Raw genomic sequence first — 27,698 nt, 5'->3', positions numbered from 1 at the left:
CAAAAGACATGAAGAGATTTCGAGTTTACTCTTGAAATTACTTAAGAACTCAATAATTCACTAAGGAGTTGGAATTGAATATTTGTAGAAACCTAGTATCATCAAATTGCATTGCGTTGCTTCTTGAATGTTTGAGGCAAAAACTAAAGAAGTTATGTCCTTGAAAATTTTCATATTCCATGTTCAACATTACCATATATTCAGAAATTATTTATGAAAAGCCTATTTGAGAGGCTCAAATAGATTATAAAATTAAGAGATTTTGGATTTGGCAGGATATAATAATAGAATATTTGCTTTTAAGGTTTTCATAGTCTCATAGAAGAAATAGACTTACATGTGAAGTTATACAAAATAATATTGGTGTACTAAAATTTTTATTCAGATTAGGGCCATTATTGTGTGAAACTTTTTTTCTTCAGTTTAATGCAGGGACTATAAACTCTAAATAGTTGTCTTCAAGTTGTAACAAATCATTCCTCTTTTAATATGGCGGATGCGAAAATGGTCATACATTAATAATACTCTAATTAAATTTATAATCATGATTCTATATTTCACTGTGAGAGGAAGGTTGTATAAAAGTGAATTAGTTTTCCAATACAAACTTTTTTGAATTTTTATCATGGAGTACATCATTTTTCTATGGTGGAAAACAGGGTAATCATTGCTTCTGAAGTTCAAATTGGGAACTAACAATAAAGTTGAAGTACCTACAACAAGAAACTCATGTTTCACACATTAAATCATATTTTCTTGAAAAATTTCCAACCTATTCTCCCAAATCCTACAATGTCACAGTTTTGGGATACTTGAATAATATAAGATTCAAATCTTAAATCTGCATTAATTTAAGAAATATGCATTTTGAAAAAAGTAGAGATATAATGTTTAGTTCAATATAAATAAATGTTGGTCAGTCGTTTTCACCCTCTATTCTATAGGTTTTTCCATGTCGCAGTTACAATTTGGATATAGTATTTCTTTGCCTATAGTGTACTTTTCCACTCTAGCTAACAATTGTTTTGCTTCCCAAAGGTGTTTTCTTTCGTAATCATTTTTTGGTTTCATATAGCAGGCTTTATTGAGGTAATGCTTGGCTTTATAGAATTGCTTGAGTTTGAAACATGTTCTGCCTAAGTAGTATACATTACTTATAAAGTTCCAGTCACTTAATTCTTCTACTTTACCCAAATACCTGAAATAATAAGGCTGAAAAAATAATTTCAATGTTTAACATTAAAAACATATTAAGGTATTTGGAGGTAGCTCAATTCTTCCCACTAGAATATGAATATTTGTTTATTGAATGAAGTCGGAAACTATACTATTTGCAGAGTATTACCTATATTTTCGTGTTTTTTGGAAAAAACAACCTTTTTTTACTTACTCGAAAGCTTCTTCAAAAGTACTTGTTGGTGGTTCAGCATATAAAGTAGCAGCTATAAACCTCTTGAAACCTTGTAAGTTAGCAAGGTCGAAACAAAGTTTTCCCAATAGAAAACCTACAGTTATATCATTAGGATCTAATTTGTAGGCTATACGAAGATGTTTGAGCACACGATGATATCCTTTAATTCGCTCCTCAAGGCCTAAAAGTCTGTGTCGACAGTCACATATTATTGCAAACCACTTATGTATGCTGGCATTTATATTCTCTAGAAACCAAAGAAATTCAATTAGTGGAATCACCCAGTTAATAAACAATATCTAAACAAAGAGAATCTTTTAGATAAGATGAACACTCGATATGAATTAACTAGTTATTTATCGTTTTAGCAAATGACAGAAATGCAGTTTATTTATAGGATAAATTAATTGAAATTAAACTAAAAATAAAATATCAACACTTGGTCCTGTTGAATTTGCTTTAACATTTCCAATAGCCTTTGAAATCTTTTGAGAAAAAAGAATTAGAAATATGGTCATTACACAATAAGGAAATTCTCACCCCCAAATAGTTTTGGAGTTGGAAATTTTTGATTATTCCCTTCAAGATAATCGCAGTATGTGACTATGTGTGAAATGAAATATTGAGAGGTTAGGAGGAAAATATTCTTTTTATTTTATATTGCCTATTTATGATTGCCAACAGTCGAATCGGATAGGCACTTGAAAAAGAAGACGTTGTATTTATATCGTAGATCATATCACAAACAAGGAAGTTCTGCGGAGAATGAGTAAACAGAAAGAAGTGGTGTATCAGGTGAAGAGGTGTTAACTTGAATATTTAGGCAAAATTATGAGAAATCCTGAGAGATATCGCATTTTACAGTTCGATACTCCAGGACAAAAGAAGTGTTGGCCGAAGAAGAATTTCATAGCTGAAGAATGTTAGGGTCTGGTTCAATTCACCGATAGTTAGCATCATGTTAGCCTGCATCCAGAATGATAGGCACCAGAAGAAGAAGGATGTATTTATATGATTCTGGATATTCACAGATAGGGGGAAATGTTTTTTTTCTATGTTTTCCATCCTGACTCTCCTAAGCCTGTGTGAGACCTCTCAAAAGCTTAGATCTCAGGAAACATATTTTGTTCTATGTTTGTTACCGTGTACCATTGCCGCTTCACTTGCATCATTTGTCAGAATAGGATAGATGACAGTATCAAAGAATCCAAGAGCTATTGGTCTTTATTATGATGTTCTTGTTGTCAGTTAGATTATCTAGATGATCTGCTGGTGACATTATTATTCTTGAACAAACTCAATTCCATCATAGTTTGATTTGTTGGTACTGAAAAATTTGGGCATTGCACGAACGACATTACACCGTATTTTCCATACAAACTTAGGTCTCAAGTCTTTTAAAGTTCAATTAATACAAGAACTCAAGCTGGTCGATAACCAGCAACGTCTTATCTTCGATGATCACAACTGGCCACCGAGATCTTGTGATTCAACACCTTTAGACTTTTTTCTTTGGGGCCTCGTGGATAATAAGGTCTATTTCAATGCTCCAAAATCTATTCAAAACCTAAAAGATGGCTTTCGTGAAGTTATTGAGGACACACAGCCGCAAATGTGGCAATTTCATGAAAAGGATATTATTATTATTATTATTATTTGAACTGGGGTCGTTGTGGCTCGGTAAGCCTTCCCGGAATTACGACCATGTAGATCTTTTGTTCTCTACTCTACTCATTCATGGAAACCCAAGGAGGTCGTCAATGACGTTAATAAAATTGACAACCTCCTTAGGGGCCTTGGCCGTTACCTCTCGGGTAGCCAGGATCGGCTTCCCCATATGAATGGTTCTTAGGCCAGCCAGCTCTGGACACTTGCATACCATGTGTTCAACTGTTTCTGCTTCTGATCCACAGAGCCTGCAAATCTCATCTGCTGACTTTCCCATACGGTACAAATGATGTTTGTACCGACAGTGCCCCGTCATCAGTCCCACCATCACCCGAAGCTCTGCTCGCGACAGCTTCAAGGGCTTTTTGGCTTAGATAGGGGAAATCATCACGAATTTCTTGGCCTGAGTAAGTCCAGGAGTGTTAGTCTAGTGGGTTATCCTGTTATTCAACTCCCATTGCTGGACCGCATATATTGGTCTTTTCCTAGCCCACAGAAAGGCTCAGGTCCAGCAGGTGTTAACCTTGATGCACTTTTTGCAAGTTCATTGGCTTCTTCATTTTCTTCAACCCCACAGTGCCCTGGTACCCATAGTAGTCACTTTATCGACTCTGGCCAGTTGCCTTACGGTGTTACGGCACTCCCAGGTCAACAGAGACCCCTGACAGCACGATTCCAGGGATCTAAGCGGGTCTGGCTGTCCGTAGTGATGTAGTCATGCGCCCCTTGAGGTTCATTTTAAGACACTCTTGAGCGCATACGTAAACAGTCAGTATCTCGGTCTGTAAAATAGAGGGCTCACTTTCCAGGGCCTTAGAGATTCTCAGTTTAGGTCCATATACTCCAATGCCAGTACATCTCTCTGATTTTGATCCATCAGTGAACCATATTATGGATGACTTTTTGTCCAAACGATTTACGAAACTTATTGCACTAGGACGGTCAGTTATGAAAAGGATATGGTGGTGCAACCATTTGGATGATGCCGTTTTTCATCGTTAATTGTTCACTTTCATGTTTACAAGGAAGTAAACATCCATTGGGCCGTATTCATAAAAAAAGGTTTATGCTTATACTTGCAGAATATAAAGGAAATCGTTCAGCTCGCATTCATAATATTCTGAGTAAAACCTTATACTAATAGAGTATGAGCATATCCTTCACAAAAAGTATTTGGTTATTCATAAACGTTACCTTTTACCCTAAATGAAAAGGATACCCTTCAATAATTTCGAGTGTGGTCAGTAGCAGACTCAGTCGTATAGTGATCAGTTGTAGCGATGGCAGATGTTGTGGAACTGAGAGAGATTACAAAGAGCGTTTATCAACACCTGTTCGTGATTACAAAGAATTATATCGGTTTTAAGAGGAAAATGTGCAATGGCTTGCTAACAGATTTTTGGGAATAAATAAGGCTGAAACTCGAGAAGGTGCGTTATCATCCGTCCTAAAAATGTAGATATGTTTATGCTATCTCAGTGATCCTGGGTATCAGAAAGGCATTGGTCAAGAACTGGGTGTAAGTCAAGCTACAGTATCTCGTACAGTGACTGCAGTAATTGACGGCATAGTGGCGCAATCAAATTACTGGATAAAGTTTCTGTCTACGAACAATGCACTTTTGGATTCCAAACAGTTATGGCAAAGCAAATATAGGTTTCCAACAGCAATTGGAGTAGTTCACTGTACCCACGTAGGAATTCTGAAACCAAATCGCCATGGTGATGTGTATGCCAACCGGAAAGGTTATCCTACACTGAATGTGCAAGCCACTTGTGATGCAAGTTCACTAGTACCGACGTTAGTTGGCCTGGTTCGGTCCACGATTCAAGAATATGGAGAAATTCACAAATAAGGGTTCAACCACAAAATAAAAACAACGTCGTGCTACTTGCTGATGCTGGATATGGTATAGAGCTCATGACTCCATTCCAAAACTTCGCTCCAGGTGCTGAACTAAATTATAATAAACTTTTGAAAAAAGAGGGTGATAATTGAACGTTGTTTTGGTCAACTGAAACGTCGATTTCCTATTTTGCAACATTGTTGCCTGTATTGTGCTTCATAACGTGGCAAAAACTTTGAAAGATATCGATTTTGCAGGACCTGAAGAAGAAGTGCCAGAAGAAGATCACACACAGTTACAAGCCAACATGCCAACAACCATTTACTTATTCTTGGAGGATATTCTTGCAAGTATGAGGTTATCATAATGAATACGAAAAAAAGGAAATGCTTATACTCTTACCTTTTTCTTCAATTCAAAACCTTATACTTACAAGGATACTCTTTAGTTTTATGAATACGGCCCATTGATTTCTCTTGAAACATACTCGTTTCTTCAACATCAACATGAAAACTTCAACAGGTTTTACTTTCCGATATTCTGCCCTACTTTACGAACGGACTGTATATACAATATTATCTCAAACCTTCAGTGGCTTCATCAATCAGCAGCGTATAAGCCTCATCAATCATCTCTCTTTCGATCTCCAAGGGCAATACGTTATCGGCCGTGGTTTGATACAATACTCTGGCGATTCGCCATTTCACCTCTGAATTGTTGTTGTACTTCAGCCTGTTCAGCAGTTCGTAAACCTCGATGTAGTTCTTGCTTTCGTACAGCTGATCGGCCTGTCGCAAAACCTCCCCCATTGTCTTGTTGGAGGACCAGTATTTGGCCAGTTTTTCGTCCGTTGTGGTCCTTGATTGGTTCGGTGGCTCGTTCATAGAGGGACGGTTCGAAACCGCGTAGTTCTTGATGCGACTGGAGGTGTACGTCGGCCATGTCAGATTTACGAGGGTGTTTACCATGAACGTGAATTTCGATTTTGACATTGTGTCAAAATTTCGATTTTTTTTTTTGAGTTTCAAGTTTCGGGTTCCTTTTTTGGGTATCATTGGAATATAAATAATATAAAGGGTTATCGATTTTGCGGTTCTGAGAGAAAAAGTAATTCAAAATACTTTCATTTAGAATATCGATCAAATTTCAAATCGATCATTTAATATAATATATTAATACAATTCTTGAACTTTGCCATTATGTGTGAAATACAGCATTATTATTATTATTATTATTTGAATTTCCTCCGGCGTGATCTCTTACAGGACTCGTCCTTTGTGTGGTAAAGGGTGTTTTTTTAAAGCTATATAACTTTAAATTGCAATAAAACAACGATGGATTATTCGATTGACATGAATTTTATTTATCTGCAAGATAATCTTGTGGCATTACATTTTAAATATGATTTCTGGCATATGACCGCCACGGCTGGCTCGGATGTAGTCCAATCTGGACGTCCAATTTTCGATGACTTTTTTCAACATTTGTGGTCGTTTATCGGCAATAACACGGCGAATGTTGTCTTCCAAATGGTCAAGGGTTTGTGGCTTATCCGCATAGACCAATGACTTTACATAGCCCCACAGAAAGTAGGCTAGCGGTGTTAAATCACAAGATCTTGGTGGCCAATTCACAGGTCCAAAGCGTGAAATTAGGCGGTCACCAAACGTGTCTTTCAATAAATCGCTTGTGGCACGAGCTGTGTGACATGTTGCGCCGTCTTGTTGGAACCACAGCTCCTGGACATCATGGTTGTTCAATTCAGGAATGAAAAAGTTGTAGTCATGGCTCTATACCGATCACCATTGACTGTAACGTTCTGGCCATCATCGTTTTTGAAGAAGTACGGACCAATGATTCCACCAGCCCATAAAGCGCATCAAACAGTCAGTTTTTCTGGATGTATCGGTGTTTCGACATACACTTGAGGATTAGCTTCACTCCAAATGCGGCAGTTTTGTTTGTTGACGTAGCCATTCAACCAGAAGTGCGCTTCATCGCTAAACAAAATAAAATGGACGTAGTGCGCGATACGTATTCCGCACAGAACCATTATTTTCGAAATAAAATTGCACTATTTGCAAGCGTTGTTCAGGCGTGAGTCTATTCATGATGAATTGCCAAACCAAACTGAGAATGAATCACTTGACAGCTGTTGAATCGGTCGCCATCTTGAACAGTAATGCCAATTTAAAGTTATATACCTCGAAAAAAAAAACACCCTATATAACCCTACCCTGTCGGAGCTGTCACTACCATTGCGTCCTAATCCAAGCGCATCCACCATATTCTCTTAAATACAATTCAGTTCGTTCTCTTCAAGAGTTCAACTTTTAAACTAGAACCGTATACTCGTAAAGACCAACTCATCTGCTCGTTATCTATCGGATCAACGATCCGAAAACCATTTCAACCCTCCCCCGACCAGACGAAAGCAGCGACTCTTCTTCCGGGGTCATTTCCATCCTCTTGCAAATAAATAAAACGACGACTAGGCTAATATAGTCACGCGAGACGCCGGGCGTCGCTTGCAGACGCAGACGGGTCGATACACCCGAACCGTTGCTGCTCCGCCGCCCCTCTCGTCCCATTGACGTACGCGAGCGTCACGGCGCATCCAGACCAAAAGGTCAAAGGGGTAAACGACCCAATTTATGCGGGCACCGGTTGAGGAATTCCAGTCTAGGTGAGGTCTATCGGTGCACATATCGAGAGTAGTGTGCCAGTTTAGGGATAGACGTATCATCAAATTTATGACAAACGAGGATGTATCGCAAAACTTTCAGTCTATTTTAGAGGCAAACGAAATTTTCGAAATTAGTTGTTTATACACATTGCCACAAAGCTCAAAAATGGACAGTCTTCGAGATATGGAGCTTTGAAAATGGATTTTTTGCAATTTTCGGGGTTTTTGCTCATCAATCGGGGAGCTCTCATTTCTGGTTTTGATGGAATTTGGATGTTGGGCGGCCAGAACCCGACTGAGAAATGATCTTCCTTGGTTATATTAGGCACCGCCATCGATAATTTTTTATACACTGCTCCACATTGGCTATGAAATGAGATACAAAATCCAAGATCTTCCATACATCTTTTCATTCCACAAGATAACGCCAGAATAAGTCACATCACATCACCGAGAAACGACAAAATGAATGATTTGGTAACATATAACTATATCAACGAACGTAACACAATCACAAATCATCCCAAAAATAAGAAGAAATTTCATGCCATTTAAGCTCCTATCAAGAAGTTCATGAAAAAAAATTGTATTTTCAAGAATTCGTGGGTTAATTTCAGAAGTTCCATTCATAGTTTGCTTCCAACACTTGGACTTCTATATTCTACCCGGATAGTACTATATTGTATCAAAACTGCAGACATTTTCACGGATTCGTTTGTCTGTGAGATGCTATCGTCAATTTCGAGACATTCTGAGGAAAATGTCTTGGCACCCCATTGTCAGATTATCGAGATTTGTGAGAAACAAATCACATTATTATTATTATTATATTCCCTGAGGATATATGATTACGATTTTCCCATTTTCCCCCATTACAGCTCGCGGTGCCTGGTTATGAACATTTTGGCTAACATATTTGGTATTATTGGACATCAGATATACGAGGATTCAATTATTATGGTCTCTCTTAAAAAAATCTCACAATATGTCGTTTCTCGGTCATGTGAATTATTCTGGCGTCATCTTGTGGCATGAAAAGATGTATGGAAGATCTTGGATTTTGTATCTCATTTCATAGCCAATGTGGAGCAGTGTATAAAAAATTATCGATGGCGGTGCCTAAAATAACCAAAAAAGATCATTTCTCAGTTGAATTCTGGCCGCCGAACATCCAAATTCCATCCCAACCAGCAATGAGAGCTCCCCGATTGATGAGCAAAAACCCCGAAAATTGCAAAAAATCCATTTTCAAAGCTCCATATCTCGAAAACTGTCCATTTTTGAGCTTTGTGGCTATGGACACTTCTGATCAGTTTATCAAGAACTACAACATATCAAAAATTCAGCCAAATTCACGGAAAGCCTTTTCCTATATAAAACGTGCGGGGTCCTTTCTTATCGAACTATGAAATCCATCAAAAGTTTGAGTTTCACACGGCAAATCAACCTAGGGTCTATCTTTGATGATCTGTAAACTTCGTATAATTAATATATTCCCAGGAGACCAAGGTCTCCGGATTTAACACTGTCAGATTTTTTCAACGTCTCAAAATTTTCAAATTAATAAAAAATGTTCTTTAAATGCGATCAAAGGAAAAAATCTAACGATGTTAAATCCGAAGACCTTGGTGGGCACCGAATATTTCAATTATCTGTAGTTTATCACAGATTTTTTATAGATAGACACTTTGTTGATTTACCGTGCAAAACTGAAACTTTTGATGATTTTTGTAGTTCACGCCATTTTTCAAATTTGTCTTATAGCTTGAAAACAGTTGAATTTATGAGGTTGCGGTTTTCACTTTATTCATTTTCTCAAAAATCGAGCCTGAAAATGTGGTATTCATTTTTTTCTAGCTCAAAGGGATTCTGAGATATCCTCACTAGATAACGAATTTGGAACACCCGATATACAGTGTGTCCGTAAAGTATGGAACAAATTCATTTTTAGCTAAACAGACCATTTTAAGAAATAATCCTGAAATACGTCGATTTTTTATTTTAATTTACCGTATTTCAAAATAATAATCTAATATTCAGGGTGAATTATTTTCTAGTAATGACGTCATCGTCATTTTTTTAAATGGAACATCCCAATTTTATCTCAATTTTCCGATTACTCCAGCTGTGCTGATTCCAGAAATGTATCACATGTTGATTCCAATTGGTACAGGGTGAAACTTTCACTTGAAACACTTTTTAATCCAGGCTCTTCCCAAGAAGTTATTTCTGTGGATCTTTTCAAATGGGTTAACCTCTATGGTGAAATTTAGGCGATCACCCTTTATACAGATATTATTAATTAATTTTTTATTTCTGATGCGAACATTCAAACACATGATCCATCAATTTTTAACTGACGATAAAGAAGGATTTGATTGCTTGATTTACCTCGTCTTTCATTTAACTACAGTGATTACCTCGAAATCGCATGTCATACAATTTTTTTTTACTGTATGTGCCTCATTCGAAGTCCAATGAAATCAATTCAATAGCTGGTTATAATTCAATACTGCAATTATAAACAATGGTTGATCCAACATCCTATTGAAAATAATTTTTGCACTTGAAACCAATTAAAAATTAAAATCACCGACTCTTTTCGTGATTATAAATATCTCTGATTTAAAATTTGATCGGTGTGGTTTCTATGCCATTTTCCGTGAAATTGATGATGATATTGATCGAAACTAGAAATGGAATCCGCAAAATGCAAAAATATGTTTATTTCTTTGCGGGATGATAAAAACCAAAATTAAATTAAATGAAATTAGGAGAGCAACGACGCAAGAACGGAAATTCAAGAACGATCGTTCAGTCTTGCCCCAATTGGGCCCTTGAAGATCAAATAACTGTATTTGGGTATATAAGGGGTGTTTTTTGAGAGCTATAGAACATTAAATTGCAATAAAACAACGATGGATTATTCGATTGGCATGAATTTTATTTATCCGCAATATAATCTTGTGGCATTACACTTTAAATAAGATTTCTGGCATATGACCGCCACGGCTGGCTCGGATGTAGTCCAATCTGGACGTCCAATTTTCGATTACTTTTTCCAACATTTGTGGCCGTATATCGGCAATAACACGGCGAATGTTGTCTTCCAAATAGTCAAGGGTTTGTGGCTTATCCGCATAGACCAATGACTTTACATAGCCCCACAGAAAGTAGTCTAGCGGTGTTAAATCATAAGATCTTGAAGGCCAATTCACAGGTCCTAAACGTGAAAGTAGGCGGTCACCAAACGTGTATTTCAATAAATCGATTGTGGCACGAACTGTGTGACATGTTGCGCCGTCTTGTTGGAACCACAGCTCCTGGACATCATGGTTGCTCAATTCAGGAATGAAAAAGTTAGTAATCATGGCTTTATACCGATCACCATTGACGCTAACGTTCTGGCCATCATCGTTTTTGAAGAAGTACGGACCAATGATTCCACCAGCCCATAAAGCGCACCAAACAATCAGTTTTTCTGGATGTAACGGTGTTTCGACATACACTTGAGGATTAGCTTCACTCCAAATGCGGCAGTTTTGTTTGTTGACGTAGCAATTCAACCAGAAGTGCGCTATATCCGAAATCAATTTTTCTTTTTCTGAATTACATATTGCTATTCTAAAATACAAATTACTGTTTCTGAATATAAAATTTCAAATTCCCTATTCTGAATAACAACTCCCAATTCTGAATTACAATTTCCATCTTCTGAAATTCAATTTGCTTTTCACGATTATATTTAAAATATTTTAAGGTAACATTTGCGATTAGTACTGTAATAATCGGTTCCTGACAATTCATTCAAAAAATGTTTTGATAATAATAATTATTCGTTAGAGAATTGAAGGCGAAACAATGCATTTAGATGAATAATTATTGATATTTTCATATATATCAAAGTAGTAGAGCTAATTTTATTATAAATAAAATTATCCTCTCAATAAACAAAAAAGGGGTCCCATTGCTGATAAACTTATTTCAAATGTTCTAATCTATGCCGATTGTGTTATTTTTATCCATATTGTATAAACTTTTCCGCAGTATTGTTAAATGATCATATGATTATTTTCTATTTATAAAGAACTAATTCGTAATCGAAGTAACAAAGTTGGTGGCAAACCGAATACATGTTTAATCGGAAATTTGACTTTCTTCAATCGCAAGTCAAGCTTAGGCAATTGTATCGAGTGAGCTAAAATGAATTGGATTAGATTGCTCGGTTTAGCCGTTCTTGGTGAAAGATCCGTAATTATTTTCAAATTAATGTTAATTATATTTTAGAAATCGAAAGTGAAACACGAATTGATTACTCATTAATTCTTGAAAAAAGCGCTGGTCCATATATTTATACGATTTCTGTATAGTGTGATTCATTAAGGCAGCAGATGAATATCTTCGAATTTGACTTTTGCCGAATAGAAAATTAATTTCAATTATGCACGTCTATTTTTAGTCTGTTTTAGTGAATAGTGAAACTTAAAAATATCCATTTCTGATCAACAACATTGTGTCCTAATTATACAGGGTATTCCATCATTTTAGCGACGCTCCTATACGGTTGAACGCTGATATTTTTAAAAAATTTTTCGACAATGTATCATAAGGCTCTATTAGAGCTACATTTTCTTTACATTTTTACATTGTATCAAAAAAGGGAAAATAACCAAATATATGTTTTTTTCTTATGGAACACCCTATTTTTCATTGAATTTTCCGGTTGCTTGGAATAAGTGAATCTAAGCTTGTTCCAAGTTTTTTATTCTTTTAGAGATATATCGATTTTTCATAAATTGAAGGGTCTTTGATGAAACCTTATAACTCCGAAATTAATTAATTTATTTGGAAATCAATAGGTGTCAAATAAAAAATAGCATTTCTCCAAAAATTGACGAATTACTCTCCTAAAATTAGAAAAAAATTAACATATTATTTCAGCGTACCTGATGAATTATGATGATGAAAATTTTGTATTAATTTCGAAAAAAATAACCCCAGCTTAAAATCATATTCTTAAGATGATTTATTCATTCTATTTTTTATATTTTTCACTCAGGGCAAATATATATTTTTCGAAAGAAGGAAAATGAAAATACCGATAATACATACGTATACAGAAAAAAATAATTATGAATCAAAAATAAAACGGAATGTTTCTCATAATTTTTTTCACAAGATATTTCGGAGATTTAATCATTTCTTATTCCAAATAAAGTCAAATTGATCAAATATATTTCTCCTATTTTATCTAATTCCAGAAAACATTTATGTCTTTTGCATAATTCAAAACAAGCAGTATCTTTATTGAAAATCCTGGAATCAATTATGTATATCGAAAAGAAATTTTCTACGGAATTTTTTTTTTTCAACTTTTTTTTTATGGTTCACCGTTAAATTGTTAATTTTTCCGGTAATTCTGTTATCTGGGCGATAAGCAAGTATGTGTCCATTTGAATAATAAGTAGTTTGATATTTTGGGTTTATTGTTTAGGAATTTTTGAGCTAATAATTCATATTAAAACTTAATCAATGATAAAAATGGTAGATTAAAATATATAAATTCAAATTTCGTATAATTCATAGGAGCTTATATATAATATCTGATTCACTTGAAACAATTCGAACATTTTCAATAGTTTTTAACTGTTACTTTTCTTCTGAGGAAATCAATTCATTTTCGGATTTTATGACACAATAAACCATTATGGATTCAGACAAGATCTTTCAGAAATACTTATTTTCAGATTACATATTCAATGCAAAAAGTTCATCAGATAATAGGTCTAAATATAAGGTTCAGTTAACACAAGAACTGAAGTCATCAGACCATGTCATGCGTAGAACATATGTCGATTGGGTACAAGTCCAAGCATTTAATTTAAATTCAAATAAAAGTTTGATCGATATCTCAAATGAAAGTTTTTCATTTACTGTTACTTTCGAAACCACAAAATGGATAACCTTTTTGTAAGCTCCGAAGTTTTCCAAAATAAACTCTAATGGTAGTAAATACGTTAATGAGTTTTCGTTAAGAATGAATTGATAATGAATTGCATTGCATTTTTTAAGCTATTCAAAATTAACGACTTCGATACCGTCTATGGAACTTTCTAAAACTATGATGCTTTTAATAATGAGAAGTTACAATCTAATGCGCAATGAAATTGAATAATCAAAATCATATTTACTTCATATTAATGACGAAGTGAACATTTGAGACCTTCACAATTATATCCGATTTTAAATTTATATTAGAGGTGAATGACACAACGAAATTAGGTGGATTAGAATGAAAAAAAATTACTGGTACGAATTTCACAAACATTTTTGGTTTTTACATAATTTGAAACATAGTCGTCAGTAATATATTTTTCCTCGATTTTTTAAGTTTTAAAACTAATAACTGTCAAGTGATTTATTCTCAGTTTGGTTTTACAATTCATCATGAATAGACTCACGCTTGAGCATCGCTTGCAAATAGTGCAATTTCATTTCGAAAATAATGGTTCTGTGCGGAATACGTATCGCGCACTACGTCCATTTTATTTTGTTTAGCGATGAAGCGCACTTCTGGTTGAATGGCTACGTCAACAAACAAAACTGCCGCATTTGGAGTGAAGCTAATCCTCAATTGTATGTCGAAACACCGTTACATCCAGAAAAACTGACTGTTTGGTGCGCTTTATGGGCTGGTCGAATCATTGGTCCATACTTCTTCGAAAACGACGATGGCCAGAACGTTACAGTCAATGGTGATCGTTATAGAGCCATGATTACTAACTTTTTCATTCCTGAATTGAACAACCATGATGTCCAGGAGCTGTGGTTCCAACAAGACGGCGCAACATGTCACACAGCTCGTGCCACAATCGATTTATTGAAAGACACGTTTGGTGACTGCCTAATTTCACGTTTTGGGCCTGTGAATTGGCCTCCAAGATCTTGTGATTTAACACCGCTAGACTACTTTCTGTGGGGCTATGTAAAGTCATTGGTCTATGCGGATAAGCCACAAACCCTTGACCATTTGGAAGACAACATTCGCCATGTTATTGCCGATATACGGCACAAATGTTGGAAAAAGTCATCGAAAATTGGACGTCCAGATTGGAGTACATCCGAGCCAGCCGTGGCGGTCATATGCCAGAAATCATATTTAAAATGTAATGCCACAATCGAATAATCCATCATTGTTTTATTGCAATTTAAATATGTATAGCTCTAAAAAAAACACCCTTTTCATAGAAGATCGGATTTACAAGCACGAATATTAACTAATTATTTTATCGAAGACCATGCTTTTTATTTCAGAAATGAATTTTTGAGTTCTACACTTATGAAGGTTCATTAGCAGAAATAGAATTGGAAGAATGATCTTTTTAATCAGTAGAAGTACTTTTTCGGTCGTTGCTACATAACAGACCGATAAGAAATATTGTTTTAATTTCAAGTTAATTGGTAAAATGACGTCAAATGTACGTAAGTTCTGAAACCGTAAATGGCATATTTCATAGATTATGTTATTCATTCATCCTTTTGTTTTTGTTCTGATACGCGTACAATTTATTCATATAAATCGTGTTATTGAAGAGGCTACATAGAAACTAACGGCAAACAGAAATTTTTCACCATATTCATAAATAAAATTGCGAAATCTTCAAATGCGATTTTTTATGATTGGATCTCTGGAACTACAGAAGTGAGAGAAAAATTGATGGCACATTTTCTAGCACTTTTTTCGAGAAACTAAGGAAACCGAAAACGGCTTGTCCATGTTTCCTATACATGGTGATTCACCGGGATGGCCTATTAGACGTTTATAGAAAAGTAATCATAATTTAGAGCTAAAAATTTGCATATTGGAGTTGGAGAAAGATCTTTCTCCTAAAATACTTTCAGATCTCTTCAACTTCGGCAATATGGTAAAAACTCAATGGTTCATGGGTTGATGGGATTCTTATTAAAAAAATGGTGGCGATGAGGACTCACATTTTTTTGAATATTTTGGCAGAAAAAAATTTTTCAGAAGAATTTTTTCGTTTCGAATCTGCAAATTCGTATTATTATAAAACTGTTTGCAGTTTGGACCGAAAATGTACAGGGTGGGCAAATAAACGAGGTAAGCGGCTATATCTCAGGATCCACTCATCGTAGAGACTTGCGGTAAAAATTTTTACCACTAAAGCGTACAAGGAAACACACTGGGAATTGTTTTGAAGTTCATACCTCTACCGCTAGGGGGCGTAATAGCTATCGTCGAATAGAAAAATGAATTTTACTCGAAAATGTTTCATATGAAGTTGAAGAAAAAATATCATCACTGTAATCATTGTAAAATCCTCTATCTTTTTGAATTGTCACTTTCGATTTTACGGCACCAAATAAGGATAGGAGAAAGGTATTTACTACAGAATCATTATTTTTCTATAAGTTTTCACAATTTTCGCACGTTCACCAGTAGATTAATGAAACGATTTTTATTGTCAAATGGCTAACCTTCAACTAAGATGCATAGAAAACCTGGTGTGTCTACTTATACCTGTAAAACTTTCAGACAAAACGGGAGATTTTTCAGATTTATACCTACTTGATTTCGAAGGATCGCGTTTTTTTCAGATGGCGCATACATCGTCTACATTTGACATTTCTCTCAATTCTCGACTCTTGTGAACCAAGGGTGTAGTTCTTTTTTTCCTGGGGGGGAAGGGGTTTAATCGAAAAAAAAATTTTTGACAACTTTTACTATTATCTGTAATGTTAGAAAAAGAAGTTTGATAACGAAGTTTGAACCAAATTACTCGAAATAATTTTTTTATTACTAATTCGGTTGTTCTTACCTCATACTGGATGTTCTCAAATTAGAGTTACGAAGGAAAATGAGAAATTACTTGGATAATTTTGAGAAAAAAAGTTTCATGAATATGAGCTCACAAACGCTTTGCTTTCAATATACAGGTTGTTTCTAATGTGTCGTACTTTTTGTGATGCTTATATCAGTTTATCAAATATTCATTGATCTTCGCTACAGATTGGGTAAATAAATACCAAAACTTATAATTAATTCTTTCATTAGAGCTTACTACCTGGATCTTCATAATAATTTGGATTTTCCTGAGGATTACCAGAGATTTTTTCTCGAAATCGATAGCAGATACGACAAAACCATAACAAACCAAAAAGTGTAGTTTTTTTCTACATTTTTCTAAACTAACAGCCATTAACCAAAATATAGTTTTGAAGGCAGGCATCCTTCCAGAGGAAATATCACCCTGTATATTTGCATTCAAAATTAGCATATCACATGGTGAAAACTTTAAACTGTAATATCTATGGCCAATTCAAATTAAATATCTTGTGAAGGGAAGGTTATATGAGGAAAAAACTTAAACTTTAACACATGTATCTCAAAACAAAATGTTTGGGGACTCATGTTATCGGACTTTTTTCTTGAAATGATCCGGTAATCTGTCATTTTCATTTGTAACTCCAATTTAAGAACACCGTGTAATTACCCCCAGTATCCCCCCATTTCTACGCTCTTGTCGTGAAATTTGAGTATACAACAATATTATTTTATATTCTATGGTCTGTCATTTGATTAAAAATTCGATATGAACTGAATTGTAATTTATTGTGAATGTTTGCAGTGTCTAAAATCAGTATTTCCTTGTTAAACGGCACCTGGCAGATAGCGGGAATTCGAAAAATTTTGAAGAGCGCCACCTTAAAGAACTCTGGTGAAGCAGAACACCAAAGCAACAGGTGGGTCTGTCAAAAAGTCTGAAACAAAATCGAATCAGTAAACACACCAGGTATTCATGCATCTTAGACATATGTCAGTGAAACAGGGTTGTGAAATCTGGACCAAGACATGGATTATCCAGTATTATAAACAATATAGGAGATGTTTATTATGAATGTTGTAATTATCTCGTTTGTTTTCTTCAGTCATTTCCTGGAACATTTAGTTTGGAAAAAGCGAAGCTCGAACGTCATCGTATACCTACAATCGAATAAACAATTGATGAGGAAACTGGTTTTGGGTATATGCAACTTATTCAATCGAATTCAAAATAAACAGTAAATGACGAATCATCATCTCTCGTTTCCTCCAAATTCGTCATAACAATTACAGGAACTGAAGTAAATATACGATTAGTAGAGACTCATCTCGTAGTGACGTGAAGGTTACTTCTGGCCACGAGGCAAACAGCCGACATTGATTGAATTGAAAGCAATTCATCAAAATAAATACCATATCGGAGAGTCCTCCAATATTGTTCCTCGCGTGTGTGCAATGCGATACAGTATGGACCATTTAGGTTGATTGCATTTTGTGGATGGCTCTGAATGTGTTCCGGTATAAAAAGTTTAATCAATCGAATCAATATTTAGCTAGATATCAAACTCTATGAATCTCACAGAATAACAACCATCTTTTCCTTATTTGGTTATGGTCGACTTTTTTTGAGGGCTTGTTCTGCTCTCTGTCATATTGTCACAATGTATTTAAGGGTGTATCGGGCGTCCCAAATTAGTTGTCTAGTGAGGGGATCTCAGAATCCCCTTGAGCTACAAAAATGAATGGCACATTTTCGATTCTTGAGAGAATTAAAAAAACTATTAGAGAAAATTGCAATAAAACGGAAAATCAAACAAATGCTTATTTGGGATAATCTGTGAACTTCAAATAATTAAAATATTCGGTGGCCACCAAGGTCACCGGATTTAACAGCTTTAGATATTTTCAACATTTTCAAATTGATTGATGTTGTTATTTAAATGTGAGTGTTATAAAACAAACACTAAACGAATTTTTGTAGAAAAATCGGTCAGTTTATTCTAAGCTCCAATACCAAGGGTTCTTCCACAAATTGAAAGACTCGATCAGGCTATTTCCGCACAGAATTCAAATGAATCCGCACTGAAACATCTCTCGATGTTTTAGCACTACAACTTCCAAACCAGAGAAAATCTGATACCCCATTCTCGGTCTCTTTTTCTGATCAACTAACAAGGGTAGTATTCATTTTTGGCCTCCTTCTTTTGTTTTCGAGTTATAAGCGAAAATTGGAAAAATGGCGATATCGAAAAACATTTATATCTCCGCTAACTAAATGATGATAGAGCTCTAAAATTAAAACATTTTACAGGCGCTTTTTTATGTAGAATCCAGTGGCGTAATTGTCTTTCTAAAAGGGTTTTTGATTACGAAGCTATGACCCAAAGTTATGTTTTTTCAAATGAGAACAGATTTCTGTGCTATTTTTTGAAAGCTTAATTCTTCCTGTTTTCAAAAATATATAACATTGTATGGTTTGTATTAAAATAAATAACAGAAAATGGTCAAAACCTTTTTTAACCTAAGATTCTCAATATTTCTATGGTTTCAACTGTTGATGAGCACAGACAAATTCAGCTTTCTATAACAAGAGCAGTGTCCTTCAGTCAATCTGATTATTTATATGCTTTTTATTAATTTCTACAAAATTCGAATCTAGATATATTTTATAGAAATAGTTTTGAAAATATAAATGAACTCGGAGAAAATATCCTAGGTTGCTTGAACACAATTTCAAATATTCATCTTTTGAATTCGGTGCGAATTATCGAGAAGATGTGTCGACTGTGCATTGTGCACATTACAACTATTTCGATTGAAACATTCGATCTTGTGGATCTTTTCGTTATTTTCTAATCAATTTTTAGATAAAAAATTTATAAAATATATCTAGATTCGAATTTTGAAGAAATTAGTGAAAAGCATAGAAATAATCAGACGGAAGGACACTGCTCTTGTTATAGAAAGCTCAATTTTTCTGTGTTCATCAACAGTTGAAACCATAGAAATAATGGGACTCTTAGATAAAAAAAGGTTTTTGACCATTTTATATTTTTTATATTAATACAAACCATACAATGTTATATATTTTTGAAATCAGGAAAAATTAAGCTTTCAAAAAATGGCACAGAAATCTAGTGTTCTCATTTGAAAAAACATACCTTTGGGTCATAGCTTCGTAAATAAAAACCCTTTTGAGAATATGAGCACGCCACTGGATTCTTCGTAAAAAAGTGCCTGTATTATGTTTTAATTCCAGAGGTCTATCATCAGTATTAGCGGAGATATAAATGTTTTTCGATATCGCCATTTTTCCAATTTTCGCTTATAACTCGAAAACAAAAGAAGGTGGCCAAAAATGAATACTACCCTTGTTGGTTTCTCAGAAAAAGAGAACGAGAATGGGGTATCAGATTTTGTCTATCTCCTCTGATTTAAAAGTTGTAGTGCTAAAATATCGAAATTTGCCCACCCTGTACACCCTTAATTTGCGAATTTTAGGCCGAGAATTGTCTTAAATGATTAGGTTTGACTTACTGAGACTAGGCTCCGAATAAATATGCATCTGAAATATTAAAAATATGCATAACAAAATCATATATTTTATCACAATTGTTCATGCTTAAAAGCAAATTTTATCTTGGAAATCCGCAGAAAAAACAGAACATGCTAAAATATGCGCCTTAACTCAAAAAGGTATCAAATATGCAGTTATGTTAATGCATTCATCCAAAGCCCAGTAATTATGAATAAGCGGAGTTTCCTTTTCATTTTAGAGAGGCGTAAAACAATCGCCCCCAAGCTCCGCCTGAGCGCTTAATTACAAGCGCCCCAAAATGCATATTTCGTCAAAATGACTTTCGTCTTTAGTCTAATTGCTCCCGAATGGATAACCAAGCGAGCGAAAGCGATTTCGAGAAATGTTTATTAATTATTTCCCGAGTAAACATTCACAACATAAACAGGCAAAATCCTGCGTAAATAAGGCGGTAACACGACGTGGCGCCATCGATTTTTCAACAATTGCAGGATTGGTAAAACGCCGCCAACTGAGGTCCTCACAATTCGGCATCGCTTTGAGATTCGGCGTCAAAGGTCGTTGTTGCAGGATCATTTTCGAATTGGCTGATGCGATTTCCTAATAAAAAATATTTATGTTTATGATGAAATTACGGTTTAATTTTCGTTATCGCCAATGTACGTTCCGTGGGGGTCCGTCTTATCAAGGAGGTCTTGGAGTGCCGAGAGATAAGCTCGATCCTTAATATTCTTTCTCGTTTTGGATACCGACGTTGTTGAAACGATCACGTACAAAAGGTTATTCCTCTTGCGTTTTTTTACCAGTCTAACTTACAATGACTTGATGACCGCTTTTGATTGACTGCCGGTTTCTGAGCCTAAATATGGCGGCTTTTTCTTTACATTTTGCGTTTACCTGATTTTTGGGATTTATTCAAAATATAAGGCCCATTTTATTAACTCACTGAAGTAGGTCTTCTTCAGTTGAATAAATTTGTTCTACATAAAGGGTGTTTTTTTTAGAGCTATAGAACTTTAAATTGCAATAAAACAACGATGGATTATTCGATTGACATGAATTTTATTTATCCGCAAGATAATCTTGTGGCATTACATTTCAAATATGATTTCTGGCATATGACCGCCACGGCTGGCTCGGATGTAGTCCAATCTGGACGTCCAATTTTCGAAGACTTTTTCCAACATTTGTGGCCGTATATCGGCAATAACACGGCGAATGTTGTCTTCCAAATGGTCAAGGGTTTGTGGCTTATCCGCATAGACCAATGTCTTACATAGCCCCACATAAAGTAGTCTAGCGGTGTTAAATCACAAGATCTTGGAAGCCAATTCACAGGTCCAAAACGTGAAATTAGGCGGTCACCAAACGTGTCTTTCAATAAATCGATTGTGGCACGAGCTGTGTGACATGTTGCGCCGTCTTGTTGGAACCACAGCTCCTGGACATCATGGTTGTTCAATTCAGGAATGAAAAAGTTAGTAATCATGGCTCTATACCGATCACCATTGACTGTAACGTTCTGGCCATCATCGTTTTTGAAGAAGTACGGACCAATGATTCCACCAGCCCATAAAGCGCACCAAACAGTCAGTTTTTCTTGATGAAACGGTGTTTCGACATACACTTGAGGATTAGCTTTACTCCAAATGCGGCAGTTTTGTTTGTTGACGTAGCCATTCAACCAGAAGTGCGCTTCATCGCTAAACAAAATAAAATGGACGTAGTGCGCGATACGTATTCCGTTTGATAATTTCTACATTTCCAAATTGATAATGTTGTTCTTTGAATGTTTTCCAAAAAAAAAAAAATGTTGAAACCTGTGGCTTTGGTGGCCACCTAAGTCGATTTGACGTGTAAAACTGAAACTTTTGATGATTTTTACAGTTTGATAAGAAATTTATATATCATGTTATATATTTCTGAAAGGAGAATAAAAAAGCGATGTATTTGTTTAATAAATTGTTATGTTTTACATTTGAAAAATTACAAGTTTGTATTATAACCTCAAAACTAATGATGATGAAAAATAAATTATCACACATGCTTATTGAGCATATTATACGTTTTGGCATAATTTAAATACGTTATGGCTCTTAGGCATAATGTAAGCAGATTAATAATTCATTTTTAAAAATCATATCCAATTAAGAACACTATTAACAAATTTTTTTTCGAATTAAGATTGAATTGGCAATTCTGGAAGTATTCCGCGATGAAGAATTCAATTCGTATTTTATCTAGCATTCCACCTTATTATCCAGCTCAACACGTTCTTCAATTATTAGGAATCTCCCCAAAAATATTACAATTCTCCTGCAGACGGCTTCCACAAATTTCGACGTTTCCATTAATTAGGTGAGTTATCAGAAGCGATGATAACAACCATTCCAAATATTACTTCATCGTTTCCTTGCATACAAACTGAAGGGTTTCCTAGTCTAACGAACTTTGTTGTTTATAACTCTTGAGATAAAAAATTTTTGCGTCCGATTTCGAAAATTTTCGAACGCAAAATGCATATCAAATCATGCAACTCTGGTGTCGTGTTCAAATTTCATCCACATCAGAACAGATTAAGGTGAGATCCCGATGTCTCCATATTTGCAAATGCTCCTATTATTTATAGGCAGTCGCGAATTCATGAATAATCAAAAAGATCTAAGATGCAAATCTTGAATTCGAAAACAAAAAAAGCAAACATAAGACAAATCGATGTTTCTTTCGAAGCATTTTAAGAAGGAAAGTTTTTATGATCAACCAATTATAATACATAAAGTTGCTCGAAATTTAAACTCTGAATATAATCGGAAAAGCAAGCAAAGCCAGACACTTCCACGTGCTTATTCATCAGCCTATTTATACTTGAAACATGTCCTGAAAATTCCAAGTTTCTGAATTAATAGTTCCTTAAGGAAGCGGTATGTATACAGGGTGTTTCAAATTAAGTCGACACCATTGCTAACTCCGTTATTATTGATGCTATGATATAGGTTAAATGGGAAAACTAATAGTATTTTAAGTGGTCTTCTCGATGCTGAAAACAAACAAAAAATTGACAGTGGCGTTGTCCAAATATTTCATAAAATGATATTTTTTTCAATGGAACACCCTATATTTTTTCATGCATATCGATTCGTAATAACATTCTCAACAACAAAGCTCATATCACCTTTTTTCCTAAAGTGGAAAATGATCGACTTATTTTGAAATATTTATTTCTTTCACTAGTACAAAAAATTTATTTGTTTTGGCGAATGAACCTCATGATTGTCCAAACAACCATTTTTTGTACTTACACGAATGACAATATTTTGTCAATAATAGCAAAATAAGACAGTAAAAAGAAAAAAGTGCGCTGTGATGTGAACTCGTGAAACCCGTGATCATCATGTAGTAGCACCACTCAATAGACACCACTAAGCTATTTGATATTAAAATACAAAACGATAATTTCCATCTTAGAGCCATTCCATTAGTCGCATTCATTTTGTGAATCAATAGTGTCAATAGAGTCAATAGAAGGGCTCAAATATGTGTTCAACAAGAAGGCGGTGTTTTTGACCATTTACTCTATATTTTATAGCGCTTTATCGAATCCGTTTGTTATAAATGTTTCCTATTAATACAACTGTCTTATTTTCACCTAAACGAAAAAAAGTCAAATGAGCTTTGTTGTTGAGAATGTTATTACGAATCGAAATGCATGATAAAATATAGGGTGTTCCATTGAAAAAATATCATTTTATGAAATATTTTGACAACGCGACTAACAATTTTTGTTTTGTTTTCGGCATCGAGAAGACCACTACAAATGCTACTAGTTTGCCCATTTAACCGACATCGTAGCATCAATAATAACGGAGTTAGGCAATGGTGCCGTACCGACGTGATTTGAATTACCCTGTATATATTATAGCAGAGGGGTGATCCATCCAGATCTCACCCCTCCCTATACGTTGATGTTATAGACTGTAGAAGGAAAAAAACAATTGTTATAATATAGAATTTTAACAACAAATATTAGTTTATTTTATTGCCCAATTACCAATGTCATTTTTGCGATTCTGCCCTTGGGCATAATCTGATTACTTTATGACACTTAGGAATAATCTGAACAGATAAATAATTTATTTAATTAGTATTATTTACGGAGTTTTAGCAAATTATGAACTCAATAAATTTCGATGTTTCAGTACTACAACTTTCAATTCGGAGAAGATAGACAAAATCTTATACACCATTCTCGTTCTCTTTTTTTTTTTTGAGAAACTAACAAGAGTAAAGTATTTTTGACCACCTTCTTTTGTTTTTGAGTTATAATCGAAAATTGAAAAAACAGAAAAATACTGATGATAAAGCTCTGAAATTAAAACTTTACAGGCACTTTTTTACGTAGAATCCAGTGGCGTGCACGTCTTTTAAACAGGATTACCAAGCTATAAACCAAAGTTATGTATTTTTTTTTGATGGAACACTATATTTCTGTGCTATATTTTGAAAGCGCAATTATAATTGATTTCAGAAATATACAATATAACATTGTATGGTTTGCATCAATATAAATAATAGAAAATGGTTAAAAACCTTTTTTCATCTATGGTTTCAACTGTTGATTAAACTCAATAATTCAATTAGGAAAGGGACAAAGAACAAATAATATTTAAGACCTTATAGTGATAACAAACCATACGAAGCAGTGTGACTTTCATTAATACATTAATATACAGTTTTCTGTCATCCACTCAGCAAAAGTTTGGGTCCTCTTTGTCGTATGAGTTTCATTATAGGAAGAGAGATCGTGATAACATAAAATTTATAGACAAATCAGACTTCTCTCCTTTTTTTCAAAAGTGTTCGAAACAGTCATGCAAGATGAGCGCTCGAAAGCCCTTTACATCAGTCACTAGTTTTCTGGAGTATTTGTTCAAGTTTTTTCAGTTTTAATAATTTAGCATAATCACTCGAACACCAAATGTATCTCGGAGGTCAAATGAAGAAGGAACTGACAAGCCTGATAATCAAGATTTCTCGAATTCCTTATGATATCGTACGCACGTATGGAACTATGCCCCTAGGCTGCTATATCAGGTTTCTAATTTAATCCATCAAAAATCGATGAATAGAATATGAATGGGCAGGTGCACCAGATTTTGAAAGTTGACCATTGATTTTTCACACATTCTCTGTAGTGCTTCAAATTCGACCTTTGGGACTCGTCTGAACAAACAGACGCATTTTTGTTGGCGGTTAAAGTTCAATTAGGAGTTTCGCCGTGAACCGCGAATCTTGACTTTACTTGACATCGGTTAATCGCTAAATAATTAATAATGGCGTCTTATATCACAATCGCGCGACAGAGGTGTAAAATAATATGATAAGATATGAAGGCAAATTTTTATTTACCTACTGGCTGTCTGACATACATAGGTCGTTTGTGTAGATTTATCTTTTTCGGTTAATGTTTTTTCAGAATTTTTGGAGTTGCTTGAAATTATTTGATGTTTTAATTATTTTTCTAATTGATGAAAATAAGTCCAAAGTTCGACTAGAGAATATGTTCTGTTCATTCATGAGACAGCGAATGGGTCATTTTTAATGTTAATATATACAGGGTGTCCCATAAGTGGCACGTCACAGTGACACCGGAGGTAGGTCAGCTAAAGAGGGACCTAACCAGCCTAACATGACCCCAGTAAAAGTTGCATGGTTTTCGAGTTATTACCAAATTACGTTTTTTAGTGAATTTTCACCTTTTTTAACATTGTCAGGGTCAGAATTCTGCTGGAAAACGGTGTCATTTATGCATTAGAGTCCGAGGGAAACAGTTTGAACATTTACTGTAAGTTAGATTTAAGAATTAAATAAATAATCGAAAGTTAAGTCTGTTTTTAATTAATTTACTTTTTTTTTCAATAATATTCCTTTTTCGCTTCCCCTAATCCATCTTTTTCCCTATTGTGACTTTAACAAATAATAACAAAGCCCGGTATCAAATGTAATGTCATAGCAAGCGGCAAAATTACCTGATAGCGGGGTTCCTAGTTTCAACTTAGTTAAGTAGGGCATCGGTAAAATGATGAAAATACCTAGTTTTATGGGCATAAGATTCGTGTATTGTACCATTTCTAAATCTGTCTAAAATGCCCAATTTTTTGATGTTACTTGCTCGTTTTGTTTCAAGGATTTTTTTTTTCACAGCAGGTGTCCAAAGTCGAAGTTCTCGTTTTGCTAGCAATTGAAATCAAGATTTATCCATTAATTTACGGAAATCCACATAACTTTTTGACAGAATCATACTCATGTCATCTTAAATAACTATTTAAGATTCCATTACAACAACAAAAATAAGCTTCGAGAGCTTTCCAGCAGAATTCTGACCCTGACAATGTTAAAAAAGGTGAAAATTCACTAAATAACGTAATTTGGTAATAACTCGAAAACCATGCAACTTTTACTGGGGCCATGTTAGGCTGGTTAGGTCCCTCTTTAGCTGACCTACCTCCGGTGTCACTGTGACGTGCCACTTATGGGACACCCTGTAGATGCATTAATATTTTGTGGATTCCTACGACATAAATTGTTGCAAATACTAGTCGCTCTCTAGGACATACTGGTTTTCAAAATTGTTAAAGAAGAAGAAATTAATATGTACTTTGAAATTTATAAAAGGATATAATGTCATTACGCCCTTGGGATGGTCCAAAAAAAAAATTTTTCTGGCCTATACAGGACGTCTACTTTTGAAAGGGGAGATGATTCAAATTATTTGCAACAAAATAGCACATGATCAATAATAAAAAGCTGCAAGATAACGATATTCAGGTTTTGTATATTTCAACTTTTCCTTGTTATCTTGTTAATCATTAGTTTATGGCAGAGAATCAGCAGTCAAATATTAGTTTTTCATCTATAAAACCATTGGAAAAATATGACCATGCCCGCAATAAGATTTTTATGGCACGTCATAGAACTTTTTATCTAGTAGCAAAATGCAGTTTCCAGATATGTGGTAAAATTTGATGTGGCTTCAAGAATAACTGCAATATCATTATTTTATAGGAAATCTTGAAATATTTCTTGAAATGTTCAATTGGAGAATAACCAAAAAAATTATGACTCGCCCTCTAAAAACACCCTTCATAATAATATCAGAAATGTAATTAAAAACTGTATTTTGACAACATACATTTATGTACGAAATGTCAATCTGGTGGCAATTACCGTTTAGAAGTTATGCGGTGAATATTTTCAATTTTATCAACTTTGAAAGGATACAACGGGTGTTTTTTTCGAGGTATATAACTTTAAGTTGGCATTACTGTTCAAGATGGCGACCGATTTAACAGCTGTCAAGTGATTTATTTTCAGATGTGTTTGGCAATCCATCATGAATAGACTCACGCCTGAACAACTCTTGCAAATAGTGCAATTTTATTTCGAAAATAATGGTTCTGTGCGGAATACGTATCGCGCACTACGTCCATTTTATTTTGTTGAGCGATGAAGCGCACTTATGGTTGAATGGCTGCGTCAACAAACAAAACTGCCGCATTTGGAGCGAAGCTAATCCTCAAGTGTATGTCGAAACACCGTTACATCCAGAAAAACTGACTGTTTGGTGCGTTTTATGGGCTGGTGGAATCATTGGTCCGTACTTCTTCAAAAACAATGATGGCCAGAACGTTACAGTCAATGGTGATC

At 34.8% G+C, this 27,698-nt stretch overlaps 2 protein-coding genes across 2 annotated transcripts in view; one reads left to right on the top strand and one right to left on the bottom strand.

Annotated features, from left to right (window-relative positions):
* LOC123683246 (protein pinocchio) overlaps window positions 1-27,698 on the top strand; it is a 91,154-nt gene that overhangs the window by 641 nt on the left and 62,815 nt on the right. The window lies entirely within an intron of this gene.
* Window positions 866-5,948, bottom strand: LOC123683244 (regulator of microtubule dynamics protein 1-like). Its single transcript, XM_045622163.1, has 3 exons — window positions 5,512-5,948; window positions 1,391-1,658; window positions 866-1,198 (listed from the first exon to the last, which is right to left on the bottom strand). Exons 1-3 carry the CDS (start codon window positions 5,915-5,917, stop codon window positions 934-936), a joined length of 939 nt encoding a protein of 312 aa, XP_045478119.1. The 5' UTR covers window positions 5,918-5,948; the 3' UTR covers window positions 866-933.

This window comes from Harmonia axyridis, chromosome 6 (genome assembly GCF_914767665.1).
Source record: "Harmonia axyridis chromosome 6, icHarAxyr1.1, whole genome shotgun sequence".
In the NCBI taxonomy this organism is placed as follows: domain Eukaryota; kingdom Metazoa; phylum Arthropoda; class Insecta; order Coleoptera; family Coccinellidae; genus Harmonia; species Harmonia axyridis.
This window is presented reverse-complemented; position numbering and strand designations above follow the sequence as displayed.